The following is a 16,491-nucleotide window of genomic DNA, read 5'->3' as shown; positions in this document are numbered from 1 at the left end:
GCTCACTGGCCAGTTTGCTGACTTGGCCAAAAAATCAGCTTTTCCAAAATCCACACCCATTAGGTGATCCCAAAGGTCTCTTCTAGCTCTATGGTGCTGGGGTCTGTGACATGGAGGAGATGGGGTTAGGACACCCAGGTAGCAGCTAGAACCCCAAATACAGGTGACAAGTAGGGGGTCTCCCCACCTCGATGAGTGTTTCTGTCCACACCTTCCTGTCCATCTTCAGGCTCCGCACCTTGGAGACACCAGCACCCATGCCACGGTGCTCCCCTGTAGACAGAGGGCCAGATTTGGGTCCTCTGGGCCGTTTCCTTCATAGAGCATTCACCTCCTCCCCATCCCAACCTCGAGTGCTCACCCAGAGGCATACAGGGAGAGGCCATAGGCAGGACCCAGGGGCTAGGCCTGCAGCTCCACCCACACACATCTCCAGAATCCAGCTACACACCACTGCTCCCTGCACCACAGGAATGAGTCCAGCAGTCATCATCTAGGCTCCTGCAGCAGCCCCCCAGCTGGCTTCCTATAGCCAGTCTTGGCTCCCAGCAGGCCACTTGTTACACAGATCAGCCAGAGTGATCTCTTTAATATTTAAATTCCCTTGCTTCAAATCCCTTCACACCCCTCCAATGCTTCCTGAGAATTAGATCTAAATTCCTTATCTGCTTCTCCCTCAACTTTATCTCACCCTTCCCCCTATCCCATTCAATCACACTTTCCTTCCTCTTCTAATCTTCCATGCTCATTCCTGCCTCAGGGCCTTTGTACTCACTGTTCTTTCTTCCTGGATTCTCTTCCCCCATCTCCCCAGGGCCCCTTCCTGACATTCAAATCTCCACTGACATGGCCACCTTCCCTCTAGAATGTAAACTGCCTGAGAGCAGGAACCTCCATTGTCTGTTTTAGGGTCTAATCTCAGAGCCCAGGACAAAGCCTGGCACATAGTAAGCACTTAGTAAGTCTCTGTGAAGTGGAAGGGGAATGGGGAGTAGGGGCTGAACAGAATGCAACCTTGCTCAGCTACAGGACCCACAAAGGGCCCCTGGAGAAAGGAGGGGGGCTGGGGGCACTAGGAGTGCCTGGTACTGCCTGGCTCTGGCTTCAGCCTCACCTGCTTCTGCATCACAGCTGCCCTCACCCTCCATGAGCTGATGCTTTCCTAAGCTGGTCTCTGATCCAGTCATCGCTTTTCTGCACCCAGATCTCATAGTCCAAGGCCTCCTGGATGTCTGCCTAGGCGTCCCACAGGCTTCAGGGTTTTTCACTGAGCTCAGAAACTTCCCAAAACTGTTCCTCCTGGATCCCAGCTCCAGCAGCCCAAAGCTGCCACCTGGGCATTGTCAGCTCCAAAGAGGGCCAAATCCCCAGCACCCGACACAGTGTCTGGCACATCATATACCCTCAATAAATGCTGATTGAATAGATGAATGAATGTTGAGCTCCACCCTCTTTCTTTCTCATCCTCCTCATCCAATCTGTCTCTGGGAATTTTACACCATAGACCCTAAACATCCCTTGAATGTTCTCTGTCACTTCACCAGACCAGACCTCCTCCTCTCTCAGCTCCAGCAGCCACCTCCTTACTAGTCTCCAGCAACTCAGCTTCCAACCTGCCAGAGTCTGATGCACAAATCCCCCCCACCAGTGCCTCCCATCCCCCTCTGGATGAAAAACCATCTCCTCCCCCACCTGGCCCGCCAGCAGCTCCAGCCTGGCCCCCTTCCACTCTTCTGATGGGACAGGGGGCATTGGGCCCCAAGAGGCCTGGGCCAAAATTCAGACTCACTTACTTGCCAGGTGACCTTGAACGAGCCATTTTCCCTGTCTGTGCCTGTGCCCAACCCATGATGTGCGAAGTTAAATCCCAGCCTTGTAATGTAAGGATGCAGCTTAAATCCTGGTGGGAGTGGCTTGGCACACAGGTGCAACTTCATAAATAATCTCTGACTACTATCTTCACTCTAGCCCCTCCAGCCAACCAGACCATCAGCCACCCAACACACCAGACCAGTCTTGCCTTAGCCCAGTGCTCCACCCCCTCACACACCTGCACAGCGCTTGCAGATGACGACACAGAGGTTGATGGAGGCCCAGTCAGGCTGAGGAGCCCCGCAGTCAGCACAGAACCTGTTGGGGGCCACGGCCCAGATGCGCTCAGCAACATCCGAAGTAGACAGGGCCTCAGCAATGGCTCCTTGCATGGCCTCCAGCCACTGCTCCTTCTCAAGTTCTGATTCGGCTGAGAAACTGGGGACACAGGAATGGCGGGAGGCTGGTGGAAAAGGGCTCAGAGGGATTTGGGGGCAGCATAAAAGGGGCACAGCATGAAGTGGGGGGGGACACAAGGTGTTGGGAGCTCAGTCAGAAAAGGGAGGCATCCTGGGTCTGTGAGGAAAGTGGGTGTGATAAAGGCAAGGACACCATGAACCTGAGAGATATGTGAGGGCTGGGGGAGTCCTGAGGGGCTCTGGCCCACCCAGGTAGTAGAAAAGGCTGCTGGGAAGAAATGATACCTGGGCTAAGACTTGACAGATGACAGGGCTTAGCCGGGTAAAGAGATGGAAAGACATTCTAGACAGGGGGAACAGCATGTGCAAAGGGGCAGGATGGCACATGGAGATTCTAGGACCTGTGGGCAGGATGGGCAGACTGGCAGAGAGGAGGCTGGGAGACGTACAGGACAAGCCTGTGCCAGGGAGAGTAAGTCAAAATGTACCCAGAGGACAATGAAGAAGCAGTGGAGGGTTTCAGTGGGAAGGAGGAGGGGGGACAGAGATGTCTTCCCCTCTGGCTCTTTCTGTCCCTGTCATCCTGGAGTTGGATGTGTGCATTCAAGATTTGGGTCCACCCATAACCCACCACCATGGCCAAAGAAGACACTGCTGCTGCAGGTGTAACGGATTGTTAACAGTGCTTTATGAGAGGTGCTGAAGGCCCCTCATCGACGAAGGCCTAGCAGTGGAATCTGTGAAGCTGCCAAGGCCTTAGCGAGGTGCTAAGCCCATCTTTGTGTGCTTGTACCCAACTGTGCGAGCCTGCGTTCGTCAGGTTGGTGGGAGCCTTTGGTGCTGAACACCAAATCAACCTAATTAAGGTTGACAACCAGAAACTCGGTGACTGGGCAGGCCCCTGTAAAACTGACAGAGAAGGAAAACTCTGTACAGTGGTTAGTTGCAGTTGTGTGGTACTTAAGGATGATGGCAAAGAATATTAGGCCAAGGATGTCATCAAAGATTACCTCAAATGCAAGAAATGGACAAATAAAAACCTTAAGAAAAAGGAAAAAAGACCACGCTGGTGGTCAGAGACTGGCAGCCAAGGACGAAGAGGCAGGTGTGGGGCCAGGAGGCTCACAGGCCTAGGGCAAGATGGTAAGGGGCAGAGGGGAGGGACCAGGAGGTGAGGGCAACAGAGGCAGGACAGGTTTGATGATGGGTACACACAGGGGTGAGTAGGACAGACAAGGGTCCCCGTCGGTGAGAGAGGGGACCCAAGAAGAACAGTGAGTTGAAAAGGAAGTTAAAGGGGGAAGATGTCCATAGAACTATTAGATATTCAGGTCTAGACCTCAGGAGAAAAGCCCTGCTACAGACAGAGATTTGAGCTAAGAGCAAAGGCAATGATGACAGGGGTAGGGGTGTTGACTGAGCAGTTACCGCACATCATGTCAGATAACAGCTTTACAAAGATTGCCAGGATCCTACACACAGAGGAAACAACTGAGGCACAGAGAGGCTAAGTGATCTGCCCAGATCATACAGTGGTATAGTGGTATAAATCACCCTAGATGTTACAGACAGAATTGTGTACTCCTAAAAGCCATACGCTGAAGCCCTAACCCCAATGTGACTGCATCTGGACAAGGGGCCTTTAGGGAGGTAATTAAGGTTAAATAATGTCATAAGAGTGGGACTCTAATCCAACAAGACCGAAAGGGAAGCCAGACAGCTTTCTGTCTCCACATGCGCACAGTGAGGAGGCAGCCTTCTACAAACTAGGAAGAGAGATCAACACTGACAGCACCTTGACCTTGGACTTCCAGCCTCCAGACTGAGAACTTAAACTTCTGCTGTTTAAGCTCCCAATCTATGGTATTCTGTCATGGCAGCAGAGCTAATACATGGGATCTGAACCAGATATGACACAGTGCCTTAGAGGTGGCGACTGAAGGCCTGGGAGTAGGCGAGCCTGCACAGGGAGAGGACAGAGGAAGACAGAACACAGAGAGACAGCTGAGGTCAGAGGAAACCATGTTGGCAGAGTCTTAGAGGTTCAGGAGGTAGTACCAAGAAGAGGTCCCAGGAGACAGGAGGGAAGAGCAGCCATTGATCTCAAGCAAGTATTGAGGACAGACGAACACTCTGGAGGGAGCGGGGCAGACTAGAGGGTACAGAAGGGTGAGTGGGTGGTGCAGAAAGCCATTATGGGTAACTCTGGCAACTCTCGGAGCACTGTGGCAGGGAAGGGGGGACGGTGATCGCCAGAGGGGGGCGGGGCAAGAGTGAGATTTCTTAAAAGGGAGGGGTCAGAGCAGGTTAGCAAGTGAAGGTAAAGGACCAGCAGGGGTAGGCAGGGCTGGGAAGGGAGGAGAAATCCACCCTAGAAGAAGGGGCATCTTCCCACAAATGCAAGAACAGTGGGAAGGAGGAAGGACACAGGTGAGCGATGGAGGCTCACCTGAAGATGCGGTAGGGGGTAGTGAGATCGAAGCTACGCCGGTCCACTTCCTTCACATTGCCCACGTTCATGTCGATGAAGGTGATGCCGATGCCCAGGTGGTATTCCTGGCAGGCAGGTGGGAAGGAGTGAGGGCAAGCCTAGAGGGTGGAGCTCAAGGCCCAGGGAGAGGTAGAGAGGAGGGGGAGGTGGTTCCTTAGGGACTAGAAAGTGGCTAGGAAGGAGATAAGGGAGGGTTCAGGGATCTGGGCATAGGTAAATGGACCCAGGCTCAGAGGCCATGTAGCAATAGGATAGGAGGGTAATGCTCAGGGACTAGGCAAGGGATGGAATCGGGACTAAGGGCAGAAAGAAAGACAGGCAAAGGGCTGGGCTTGAACAGGGAACAATAAAAGGAAAAGGTCAGGCCTAAAAGACCACATGGGCAAAGGAGAGGCTGAGGGACCGGGTGGGCATGGGGCGGGGGAGAGGTTTAGCAACCTGGCTCACCCCTTCATACCTCTAGATTCTTGTAAAGCTGCACTTTGTCCCCAACCACAGCCACATACAGCTTATTCTTGAAGCCACGTAGTTCCAGACTGCCAGCACGGTCAGGCAGCTCTGAGCTTTGAATACCCAACAGAGAAGCGCTAGACAGCCGGGACCTGGCACGCTGCTCGGCCACTGCCTGCTGCAGGGCCTGCATCCACTCTTTCCGCTCCACTGTGGGTAAGGGAAACGAGAAAGCCAGAGCTCAGCTTGGCAGGGGGCCACCTAAGAACAAGAAAGCCTGCCCAGACTGGCCCACCTATCTCTGACTTTATCTGAGTTGTCTGACTTGGACAACCTCAGGCTCCAATCCCAGCTGCGACACTTAAACTGGGCAAGCGCGTTTGCCTATTTGAGCCCATTGCCCCCTGCAAATGGAATGTGGTTCTGAGGACTTAGTGGGTGTCTCAAGCGCAGACCCAGTCAGAGGGTACTTGCTTTCATTCCCCACCTCACAGAGGGCTGACTCCTCCCTGGGTTTTATGTGGGAGAATCAGTTGTGCCCTGGCTCTTCCCGCCCTTATCAAGCCAAACTGCTAGTCTTCTTCCTGCCCCGCTCCCCACCATCACTCTCTGCCCGGAAGGCAAAGGTCCGGTTGTTCGTGATCACTTCAAACTTCTGGTCCCCAATAGCAGCCACACGGGAGATGCAGGCCACAGAGATAAAGCGCTTAGAGTAGGAGTCCTGGGGAAGAGAGAGGAGCTGTACTGTGGAGGGTCCTCAGAGGCCCAGCACGCCCCCCCTCCTCAACCTCAGTTGAAATGAAGGCTACAGCCCCATTTCCCACAGGTGGTCAGGGATAACCCCTACCTTGACTCTGACCACAGCCTACAACTGGCCGATGGGCCAGAAAAACATGGTTTAAGGAGTCAGATTGGAGCTCTGGTGAGAACTCATCTGGGGAGGGACTCTGCCTGGGTCCAATGTCAAGCCAGGCTGGAACAGGGGGGTCATATCAGGGACCAACACAGGCCTTACCTTGTTACTATCAAAGTATCGCAGGTAATCTACATCCAGTCTCACCCATCGCTTCTGATATATATAAGATCTGGAGAGGCAGAGGCAAAGGGACAACAGAGCAAAGGATTGGGGATTATGAGAGAAGCTCTAGGATCACCCCAGCCCCCGCTGGCAGCCACATACAAAGTTAGGAACAGCCAGGTCCAAGAGAGAAAGGATCCCAAATGGTCACTGAGAAGATGGACTTTACCTACAGCAAGAGTGACTAAAGTTGGACTCAAAGTAGGACTTCCCAATATTAAGGGTAATAAAACATAGGTCCTGTGGCAATCATCAGTGGTTATAGTCTCCATGGGGGGAGCCCTGCTCAAATAACCTCAACCTCTCTGGTTTTCAGATCCATGACACCAGTGTACTAGAGCAATATGCACCCCATGCAGGGCACCAGCAGGACCCAACCGGCCTCACTCACCCCTGCGGTGGGTTCTTGTCCAGCCAGCCAGCCTTGATGACCTGTGCAATGGGGGTAGGACCCCCGGGCAGCAGATCCATGGGGTGGGGTGGGAGCTGGGGGATCTGGAGGCTGCTGGGCAAGGTTGAGCTCAGGTTGCTGGTGTGCCATCCACCACTGGAGAAAGAAGGAAGGGAATTAGGGGGGTCAAGGTGGGAGCTCAAGAGGGTAGGGGCTGAGGAGATGGCAGGGCTGGAAGGGAGAGCCACCCAAGAGAGGTGGGCACTCACTTGGGGACGCCCTCGTAGGCATGGTTATCCTCTTCTTCATCCCCTTGATCGTCCCCCGACAGTTCCTCCCCCTCGCTCAGCAGACTGGCAACACGCACGGCACGTGGGACTCGGCTCACTGGAGGCTCCTCCTGGCCCCCCAGACCCACTCAGTGTCATGCTTCCCTTCAAGACCCAGATAACACCCACTCAGGGGCTGCCACGCTCCCTTCTGCCCACTTTATTTCAGACCCACACAAGTTAGCACATTTACTTATTTCCTCACGCTCCCCTTTTCCCACCAGCAGACTGCACAGGGGCCCAGGGTGACAGGGCCACACCAGCCCAGATCAAAGACAAAACAAACAAACAAACAAAAACTAAAACAGAAAGACTCAGAGGTGGAGAGTTAAGACACTCAGAGAAGGTGACATGAGAGCAGGAGAACACAGAAAGTGAAACAAAGACAGAGGAACAGATACCCTACAACAGCTATGCTCACAACACCGAGGGAGAGAAGAGGCCACACACAGCCATCCACATGCAGCTGTAGACAAGCTGGAGCCACAAACCAGACCCCCCAGATTTCTGGCCCAGCGTTGGGACTTGGGATACTATGCCTGACCCGACCCTTGCATGGCAAGACAATGAAGGGGGAAGGGAACTCTCCTGGAATGGTTGCTCATTTTCTATCTGGTGGTCCCCAGGGCCTGCAGGCAGCTGAGCAGCCTTCCCTCCACACTGACAGCAGACAGCCCAAACACTAACCACCACCTGCCCCACCTTGTTGGTCATCACAGCAACTGGGGCTCCTGGCCCCTCCTCTGGGGTCTCATCATAGTCAGAGTCATCTGGGGAGAGAAAGGGGTGGGGAGAGACTCAGAAGCAAGAAGCCTGGCCTCCCCTCCTGGGCACTTGGGCCTGGCTTCACAAAGGCCACTCTCAGCCCAAGAAAGACGCCCACCCCCAGCCTGACCTGGCTTTCAAAAAAAGCACAGGGGACAGGAAGTGCTATTTATACTCTCAGGGCCTCACAGGACAGCACTAGGGGGTGCCTGGCCACCACATGGAGGTCTGAAGAGGTGGCAAGCTTGGGGGTCAGGGGTGGGGGACTGTCTAAAAAAGGCAACATGAATCGAGAATCAAGAGAAGTGGGCAATTTGAGGGGGCAGCAAATCAACAATGATCATGGAAAATAACCCCCAACTTTAAACCATGGGCAACTCAGAAAGTCTGCCATGTGCCTGCACCTAACAGTCAGTTGGTTGGATAAGTGGGTGCTGTTTCTATTTTGAGAATGGAGAGAATGATGCTGTCCCAACCAGGGCCACACAGGGGGTGGGTGGCAGGGCCCAACAGAAAGGGGGATGCAAACTTTGCATCCTCATAGACTCCTCAAGGCCCAGAGCCAGGCCACTCACCCAGAGCCTCAGGCCTGGCTATGGCACTCACCGAACTCTGGGAACAGGTGACGAGGCTTTGGGGGAACCTCTGGGAGGCTGGGAGATGGGGGCTGGTAAGGCCCCTGGGGGAAGGTGTCTGGGGGCTCCTCAGGTTCTGGTGGGGGAGAGGATGACGGTGGTGATGACAGTAACTCTTCCTCCTTGTAGGGAAGGCTGGAAACAGACAAAAAGTTGGGCAATAAGGGTTAGATCAGCGCTGTTGAGTCACTGGACCAGCATCACTATGCGGCAGAGCGAGGACTCAAACCCACTGGGCCCCAGCTCACCTGACCTCAGCAAAACTCATTCATTCCAAAAACTCAGATAGGAGCTCTCCTCACCTCACTCCCCTGCCCCAAACCCTGCAAGCTCCTCAAAGCCTACAGGAAGTAGACACCTTCTTCAGCTGCATCACTGTGACATGGTCACATGTCACCAGAACTAGCTTTTAGCCATATGCACCACTCTAGAAGAGGAATGGAGATCAGAATGGAGTGTAGGTGGTTTACATCCTAGCCTGGGGAGTCAGGGAAGGCTGGAAGAGGTGAGCCTTGTGCTGAACTTTTAAGGATAAGAAGTTGTATGTTGGCAAATGGCAGGGGCAGAAATGAAATGGGTGTTGAGGCCAAGGGAGCAGATCAGAGCCCCAGAAACCAAGTTCTAAGGCCCTGAGTCATGGGTCTCTGGCTCAAGACCACCTTCTCTCTTATCCCAGAAACAGATATTCACCATTCCCCAGATGCCCTCAGACCTCTCAAATTCGCCTGATCCCACCACACTCCTCTTGCACACCAGTTTTCCACCTCTGCTATCACTCCCCCAGGAACCCTTCCCCAACTCTCCTTCAGGGACTCCAGGGCTCCCACAGCCACAGTGCTCCTGTCTGTCTGTCTCAGCACAGATCACACTGCTCCCTGAAGGCTGAAAGTCTCCCAAAGGGCTTTGGCATCAGAGATGTGGGTTAGAACCTTGTCTCAGTCTTAGTTCCTGTGTGTCCTAGGGTGAGCAACTAGCCTCAATAAATCTCAGTTTCCTCTTCTATAGAGTGGGGACTATATCTCCAACGTGGCAGGGGGGTTGGAGGATTAACTAAGACAAGGAGTGTTGTATGCCAACACACGGGATGTACAGGGACCACAAGCTGGAAGGTGTCCGAGCCTTACAGCCCTGGCCCCACCCATTGTCTCTGCAAGTGTCCAGCAGGGGCCAAGGAGGAGCACCAGAGTGTGTGGGCAACTTTCCCCATGGGTTATTTTCAGCCTGGCCTATTGCCCCATGTTCCTGGCAGTGACTGACAGTGCGCAACTGACTACAAAAGCAAGGGCTGGGGTGTGACCATGATGTCAGCCTTTGTTCCTGCTGTTGCCTCTTCCAGGAATACACTGCTTCCTGGTCTCTGACTAGGGAACATCTACTTATCCTTTAACTCCAAACTCAGGTCCCCTTCACTGAAAGTCTTTCCTGATGCCTCCTGCATGCTCCCCCAATCCCTGCCCATGTTCCCTTTTGTTATGAGCTTTAGACAACTGTGCTGGTATCTGAGCCAGGAATTGAACGCTTAATCTACAGTCTTCGTACTTCTTAGGACACATGTCTCCTTCGGTATCATCCTGTATTTTGTCTCTTCTCCATGTCTGAGCAAAGAATGAATGAAACTGCCTTTCTGTGTAAGAATCTGATCTTCAGCTAGCTTCCTCACTCTGTTCTCCTAGAAACCTGCTAAAGGTGGCATGTCAGCCATGTTCCCAGGCAACACTGTGTTTGGCAAAGTAGCCTGAGTGAGGACCTGTACCTGGACTGGGGGAAACTATAAGGGGTCACCACCTGGTGACGAAGCAGGAGCTCTGGGCTTCTCTGAATGTGGTGGCTTGTATCCGGGCACATCCATGCAGAAACCTAAAACTGTACCAGTGGAGTTTTTGGAAGACATACCGGCCCCTTGGGGCAAGAATTTCTAAGCCAGGGTGGCTCCCACACCTGAGCACTGTGAGTCTCAGTCCCTCACCCCTGAGCTCTCCCCTAGAAGGCTATAGAGAATGGCTCCTAGACAGCTCTGTGGACAGTGGCACTGACAGCTATGAGGGCCCCACAGCCAAGGGAAACCTGCCACTGCCCTGGTGGCCAGCTGTTCCCTCTATATGCTTCTCAGGGAATCTGATGCCAAGCGGGCTTATATTAGTCTCAAGGGCATGAACGCTTAGCTGGACCTAAGAAGATCCCCTGGTAGGCACTGCACCAAGCTGTCCCTGGCACTTGACCCTAGGTCTCGTTAGGGCAGGCACAGCATTGGACTTGATTCTTTATTCCCACAGCCCAGTGCAGGGCCTGGCTGAGTCAGCAACAAGAGCGTGCTGAATGAATGGGTGGGTGGACAGACAAATGGCCGGACGGCAAGAGTGGGTGAATAGGTGGATGGGCGGATAGGTAGATGGACAGGATGTCTATGAGGGCTGGGAGGAAAGCAAATGATGACCAAGAGAATGAGTGAGTCCCTGCAGGCCTAAGGGCATCACCTGGGGGTGTTGGCACCCAGCTAGTCAGGTGCAGTGCCCTTGGAGACCTCTTAACAGGCAAAGCAACCATCACACACAGCCTCCCAGCCTCCAAGAAGGGGCCTTTAAGGGCCTGGCCTGATCACCTGAGCGCAGAACTCCAAGCTGTCAGGCCAGGACCAGTCAGACTGGCCCAGAGGAGATGGAAACCGGTTCTACCCCTTCTAGCCAAGCAGGGCTGTGTGGGCTGGCTCCCCGACCTCCCCCAGGACTGAGGCCCAGAACTGAGGAGAAAGTGGTGGCAACAGAGCATCCTCAGAGCCCAAATAGCATCGGTCCTCCCACCTCTGGCCCCCAGTCCTCCTTCATCACTGTCCCGATCATTTGGGAGGGATCTGCCCATCCTGAGGCCTCCCCAGCATGTGGGCTCCCTGAGGCAAATGCCATATTACCTTACTCACTATGGTGGGCCCAGCACTCAGCAGGGATTAGTAAATAAGTGAAGACCTGGATTAATTAATTCTTATTAATTGTGTGTGTGTGTATGTGTGTGTGTGTGTATTCCCAGCAGTCAGTCTTCTAGTATTTTACATGAATTAAATTCAGTTACTCATCACAAGGGCTCTGTAAGATACGGCTTACTATTCTCCCTACTTTACAGCTGAGGAAACTGAGGCACAGAGACACAAAGCAATTTGCCCTTCATTCAACAGCTGGGATTTGCACCCAGGTAGTCTAGCACCACAGCCTGCAAGTTCAACCACCAGTGGCAAATAAGGCCACAGCCAGGATGTGAGGGCTTCTCTGAGGCCGACTTGCTCACATCCCACCCAGACTCAGGATCTAGGCAGCTCTAAAGCTGATGTTTTGTCCAAGAGGGAATGTGATTACAGCTCTGATAACTGCTGTGAACATGGCAAAACGGGAGAGAGTAACAAATGCAAAGGGTTCTTCTCCCAGCACAGCCTTCACAGGACAAGGACTATGTGCCAAGAAGGTGGGAGCAAGGGGGACCCTCATGAATCTCCAAACTTCATCCTAGCCACCTCCAGGAAGCCTCCTGGCTCACCCCTGCCTGCCTACCATTAGGAACCAGGCTGTGCTGAGTCAGGGTCAAGTCCAGAAAAGGAGAAGTGGTGTCAGGAAGGCACAGCATGTGGGAAAACCCCAGGGGAAGGGGCAGAGTGCTCCAGCCCCAGCTGGAGTCCTGGACACTCAGTGGCTGCACCCCTAAGAGCAGCGCCAGCTCCAATCTGCAGCTGGGATGTTTCCCACTGACCTCTGACCCATTAGACCAGAAGATCGGCCCCAACCCTAAGCATGTCCTCAGTGGCCCTACCACCAAGGCTCAAATGGCTTCCTCTTCCTCACTGCCCTGTACCTACCATCTCGGTCCATGGAAAGCCCATCTGTACTTTAAAACACAGCTCAATGGACCTGGCCTCTAGGCAGCCTCTGAGATACAGATAGATGCAGAGCTGCTTTCCCCCTGCCTCACCCCTGGCTCCCCTGCTCCTTTGCCCCATTTCTCCTCTATCCAAGTGACATGTAGACCCCTCTAATCTCCCCACTATGACCGCAGCAAGACTGGGTACTCATGGGCAGGGGCTGATTCACCCCACCCTGGGCCCTCAGTCTAAGGTTTGTCTTACTGGATTAGGGAAAATACACACAGCCGAACTTACACGTAGGGGTCTCAAGCCAGAATGGGTATGAGTAGGGGGACCATATAATTAATTGTATAAACCAGAACATTTCTGAGAGTTAAAAGAGGCACTATTAATAATTATGTTAGGGTAACAGGTGTAGACAGGGCCTGTCCCAGGTAAAATGAGATGTGTGTGTGGTCACTCTAGCTAATAGAGCTTTGGAGCCAGACAGACCTGGGCTTGCATCCCATCTTGACCATCCATCAGTTTGTGACCTGACAAAGCAGGGGACTTCATCTCTGAGCTTCAGTTTCCTCTCTGATCTGCTTCCAAGGTTATTGATCATTCAGTAAGGAGAGCCACTCCCATATGTCATCAGCACAACTTTCTCACCCTGGCTGTGGCTGAAGGAGTCTCAGGCCCTACAGGTTGGGCCAGGAACCTCCTCCTCCAGGGTGGCCCTTGGCTCTCCCTTCATATCTTTCTGTCTACATCAATCTCTGACAAAAAGAAATAAGTCTCCCCATAAGGGCAGGTGGGGCACAGAGTGGGGCAGTCTGAATATCTCAGGCTGGCCTTGAATTTATCCCCCACTCACATTCCAGCTGTCCTTGACTGAGCTGCATTCCATAAATGCATACTTTTAGGTCTTTGCATATGCTGTTCCTTCCACCTGGAATACCCTTTCCTGTCCAGCCACCTCCTACTCCTCCTTCAAGAAATCCAAATCATACACCCTTCTCCACTCTGGGGCTCTTCTAATGCCCCAAGCTAGGATGGCGCCCCCTTGGGGCTCCTCCAGCCTCCACACTTCTGATCATTCAGTATAGCTGTCTGTCAATGTTTGCTTCACTGAACTGACAGGACCCAAGGACCCAGGCCTACATCCTGTCCTAGAGTTAGGACCTTCCCCCTGGGCTATACAGGCCTTGGAGGGATCCAGGTCAATCCCAGCTCCTGGACTCTCACCACCAGGGCCAAGAGGTGGGGTCAGGCTCAGCGATCTAAACACATCTGTCTCCTACCCTGACCCCCCCTTCCCATAAGGACTTCCCAGCTGCCTGCTTCCTCATTCGCTGGCTACACAAGGCCCAGGCCTCAGTCCTATGCTTCTTGCTTCCTCCACAATAGCTCTTGCCCTTCCTTCTCCATTATGAAGCCCAAAGGTCACCTCCTCTAGCATGGTTTTATTCTGTTGACTTCTGCCCAGGTCATGGCACAGAAAGCCCTTCCTGGTGTTTTACATGCTTAGATGTGATGTCTGTAACTTCGGCACATGCTGTGAACCCCCTTGGGCCACTCCCTCTTCATGCTACGGCATCACTCAACACAGAGGAGGGTTTCAGCGAGTGCGCTGAATGACTGAATAATCACCACCCCCTCATGTTCAGATCATAGGAGAGGGTACGCAGCTCCCCTACTCCTACACAGAGCGGTGCCCAATTAACCTGACATCTACCCTCACAACTACAGCTTCACCCAGCCCTTAACACTTCTTCCTGGAACAAGAGCTACCACTTGCTAAGTACCCACTATGTGCCAGGCATTCTGCTGGGGGCCTTTTTTCATTTAATCCCCACAGTGATCCAGATAATCAACTCCACTGTGCTCAGGACACGCCTCCTCCTCCAGGAAGTCTACCCAATTGCTCCCCTCTCTAAGCTCACACAGTCTATCGTGCCCTTCATGGTTCATCTACCACCAGGTCTATACTGAGCTTCCTCAAAGGCCAGCCCTGTTGTGTGGGCAGGAGGAGACAGAGGCCTGGGTCTCCCATGGCAGCTCTATGTGCTTCCTGGGCCTGACTCTGTGCTGGCTCTAGAGGGTAGCAGGGTGAGGAAGTTCAGTCCTCAGGGAGCTCACACTGTACTGAACCCCTTCCCCCATCTCAACTGCCCAACCCAGGGCTGGCCTGCAGGAGAAGGTGCAGATGTCTGCTGAGCTCTATGGAAGATGAGCTGAGGATGCAGGGCAGGGCTGGGTGCATGGATAGGACCTGGTTAGAAACATCTCTACATCACCAGTGATCCAAACACAGGGTTGTTGAGTTCATTAGAAAACCACAGCAATTGAGGGGAGGGGAGGCCCAACAACATAGGCACCCACCACACACCAGCCCTGGAGGGAAGGGGTAGAACCAGGCCAATTAAATGCCAGCCCTTGGCAGGTCTATTACCCTGGACTCAGCGGGGAGAGCAAGGGTGTTCAGGTAGGAGCTGCCCAGAGCCACAGCACTCTTGAACTTGAACTTGAGAGATGCCCAACTAAGCCTCTTGAGAGAATCCTCAGTGGGGTTTGGGGAGCTAGAACTGAGATCAGCACTGGGTCCCTAAAGGGCAGAGACCCCACAGAGGAATACTCTGTGTGATCTAGTAAACAGGTACCATGGGCTCCCAGTGGACCCAGGAGAGAGGCCCACAGGGAGATGGAAAACTGGAAATCCCAATGCAGAGGGAGGGAAGAGGAAAAAGGAGAAAAGGAAAGGGCAGGCGAAAAAACAGAAAATATGGGAAAAGTGAAAGAAGAGAGAAAATGCTGAGAGTAAAAAAAGGAATGGGGAGAACACCATAGAAACACAGCCCAGAGGAGACAGGAAGACAAAGTAGGATTCTTCCCTTGCCTGGCCCTCAGGAGCCTCCCTCCCCCTCTGCAGACAGCCCAGCCCAAGGCTGCCCCTTGCTCACCCTCAGATGCTTGCCGGGTCCTGAGCCTGAGAACTCCCACAGCTCTGGCCCCGCGGGACCAGCGTGTGCTCAAGTGTGCTGTGTGCCTGCCCGGCCAGTCCACGTCCAACCTGGGCTGGTCTCGCAGGCTTCTTGGCACCTCTTCCCTGGATATGTCTGAAGCTAAATCTGGGCCCAGGTGTGGCTCTGTGAGCCTGTGATTTGTATCTCTGAGTGTCTCTGATCACTTGTCTGAGTGTGTGTTTCTGTGTATAACTATGGAGTGCGTGTGCGCGTGCGTGTGTGTGTTTGTGTGTCTGCTTCCAGCCCTGGTCTCCCCTGGCTTCCTGCTCTCCGCTTCCCCCACCCCTGCAGCCCTGGCCAACACATACTTCCTGAAAACACTGACTGAGAAAAAGAAAAGTCACCCAGAATCCCCCGGGGCAGGCACTTCCTCCCCGCCCCCAGGCGCCCCCCCATCCCCACCCCAAGCTGCAATGAGACGAAATGCCCCAGTGCCATCTAGCAGGGACTTACTGAGTGGACACCCAGGAAGCCCCGGCCCGCCCTGGCCCTCGCTGGCCCCTCCCCACCCCCACAAAGAAGCCCAGAGAGGCTGGGAAAGAGGCTCTTTGAAGGGAGCAAGTTCTGCCGCGGCAACAGTGATCAGCCTTCAAGAAGACCAGGGATTGGCCAGGCTACAGGGCAGTCAAGGGCACAGGTAGGGGACCTTGCACTGTGACTCCAGCTTCAGGTCAGTCCAGGAGAGACTCTGTGGAGTGACCCTGGAACCCTGGATCAGAACTGACCCCTCTGCCACTCTCAGGTAAGCAGGCTCAGAGGGTTCACATCTATGAGACTTGGAGCTGCGTAGTCTGGGCCCCAGGCCAGGAGCAGAGTCTGAACATCTGCTTCCATCTGCTGGGCTACATAACTGAGCAAATTTCTCAGCATCTCTGGGCTTGTCAGCAAGTTCCCTATTATAGTCTTAAATAAGGTTGGGAGTGCAGACCTTTTGGGGGTAAAGTGGGGTCCTCCCAGGCCAGCCAGAATGGTGAGCCAGGTTCTAAGAGTCCTGACCCAGCTAGGGCAAGGCAGAAGGGACCCCATTGCTGCTGGTTTTCTGCCTGTCTCCTCTGAAGGGCTCTCCCTTTCTAAGACATCTTGGGTGACATGGGTTGGGTGGGGGAAGGGATCTGGGGTGGTGAGCTCAGGGCCCTTTAACCCTGTTGTTCAGTGTCCAGTGGGCACTAAGGGCAGCAGTACAGAAGCTCATGTCAGCTTTGTCTATTCACTCACACAACAGACACTTTCTCAGGGCCTATTAGGCACCCGCACTGTTCCAGATGGTAGGGA

At 53.6% G+C, this 16,491-nt stretch overlaps 1 protein-coding gene across 4 annotated transcripts in view; it reads right to left on the bottom strand.

Moving 5' to 3' along the window:
- Positions 1 to 16,491, bottom strand: part of ARAP1 (ArfGAP with RhoGAP domain, ankyrin repeat and PH domain 1) — a 61,380-nt gene that overhangs the window by 19,014 nt on the left and 25,875 nt on the right. For 2 of the 4 annotated variants that reach the window (XM_081152651.1, XM_081152652.1), the window contains exons 1-11: positions 15,157 to 15,541; positions 8,342 to 8,505; positions 7,673 to 7,740; positions 6,911 to 7,041; positions 6,642 to 6,797; positions 6,188 to 6,257; positions 5,773 to 5,893; positions 5,180 to 5,382; positions 4,681 to 4,787; positions 2,051 to 2,250; positions 188 to 273 (exon numbers count right to left, since the gene is read on the bottom strand). In XM_081152651.1, coding sequence (XP_081008777.1) covers positions 188 to 273; positions 2,051 to 2,250; positions 4,681 to 4,787; positions 5,180 to 5,382; positions 5,773 to 5,893; positions 6,188 to 6,257; positions 6,642 to 6,797; positions 6,911 to 7,041; positions 7,673 to 7,684 — 1,086 coding nt within the window. In that variant the 5' untranslated portion in view covers positions 7,685 to 7,740; positions 8,342 to 8,505; positions 15,157 to 15,541. Of the gene's footprint in view, positions 1 to 187; positions 274 to 2,050; positions 2,251 to 4,680; positions 4,788 to 5,179; positions 5,383 to 5,772; positions 5,894 to 6,187; positions 6,258 to 6,641; positions 6,798 to 6,910; positions 7,042 to 7,672; positions 7,741 to 8,341; positions 8,506 to 15,156; positions 15,542 to 16,491 lie in introns of those variants that run through there. The other 2 variants (XM_081152649.1, XM_081152650.1) reach the window with 1 other exon arrangement.

Source organism: Miniopterus schreibersii (genome assembly GCF_964146895.1).
Source record: "Miniopterus schreibersii genome assembly, chromosome: 12".
NCBI classification, from domain to species: Eukaryota; Metazoa; Chordata; class Mammalia; order Chiroptera; family Miniopteridae; genus Miniopterus; species Miniopterus schreibersii.
Note: the sequence above shows the minus strand (reverse complement) of the source record. Positions and strands in the feature narration are given on the sequence as shown.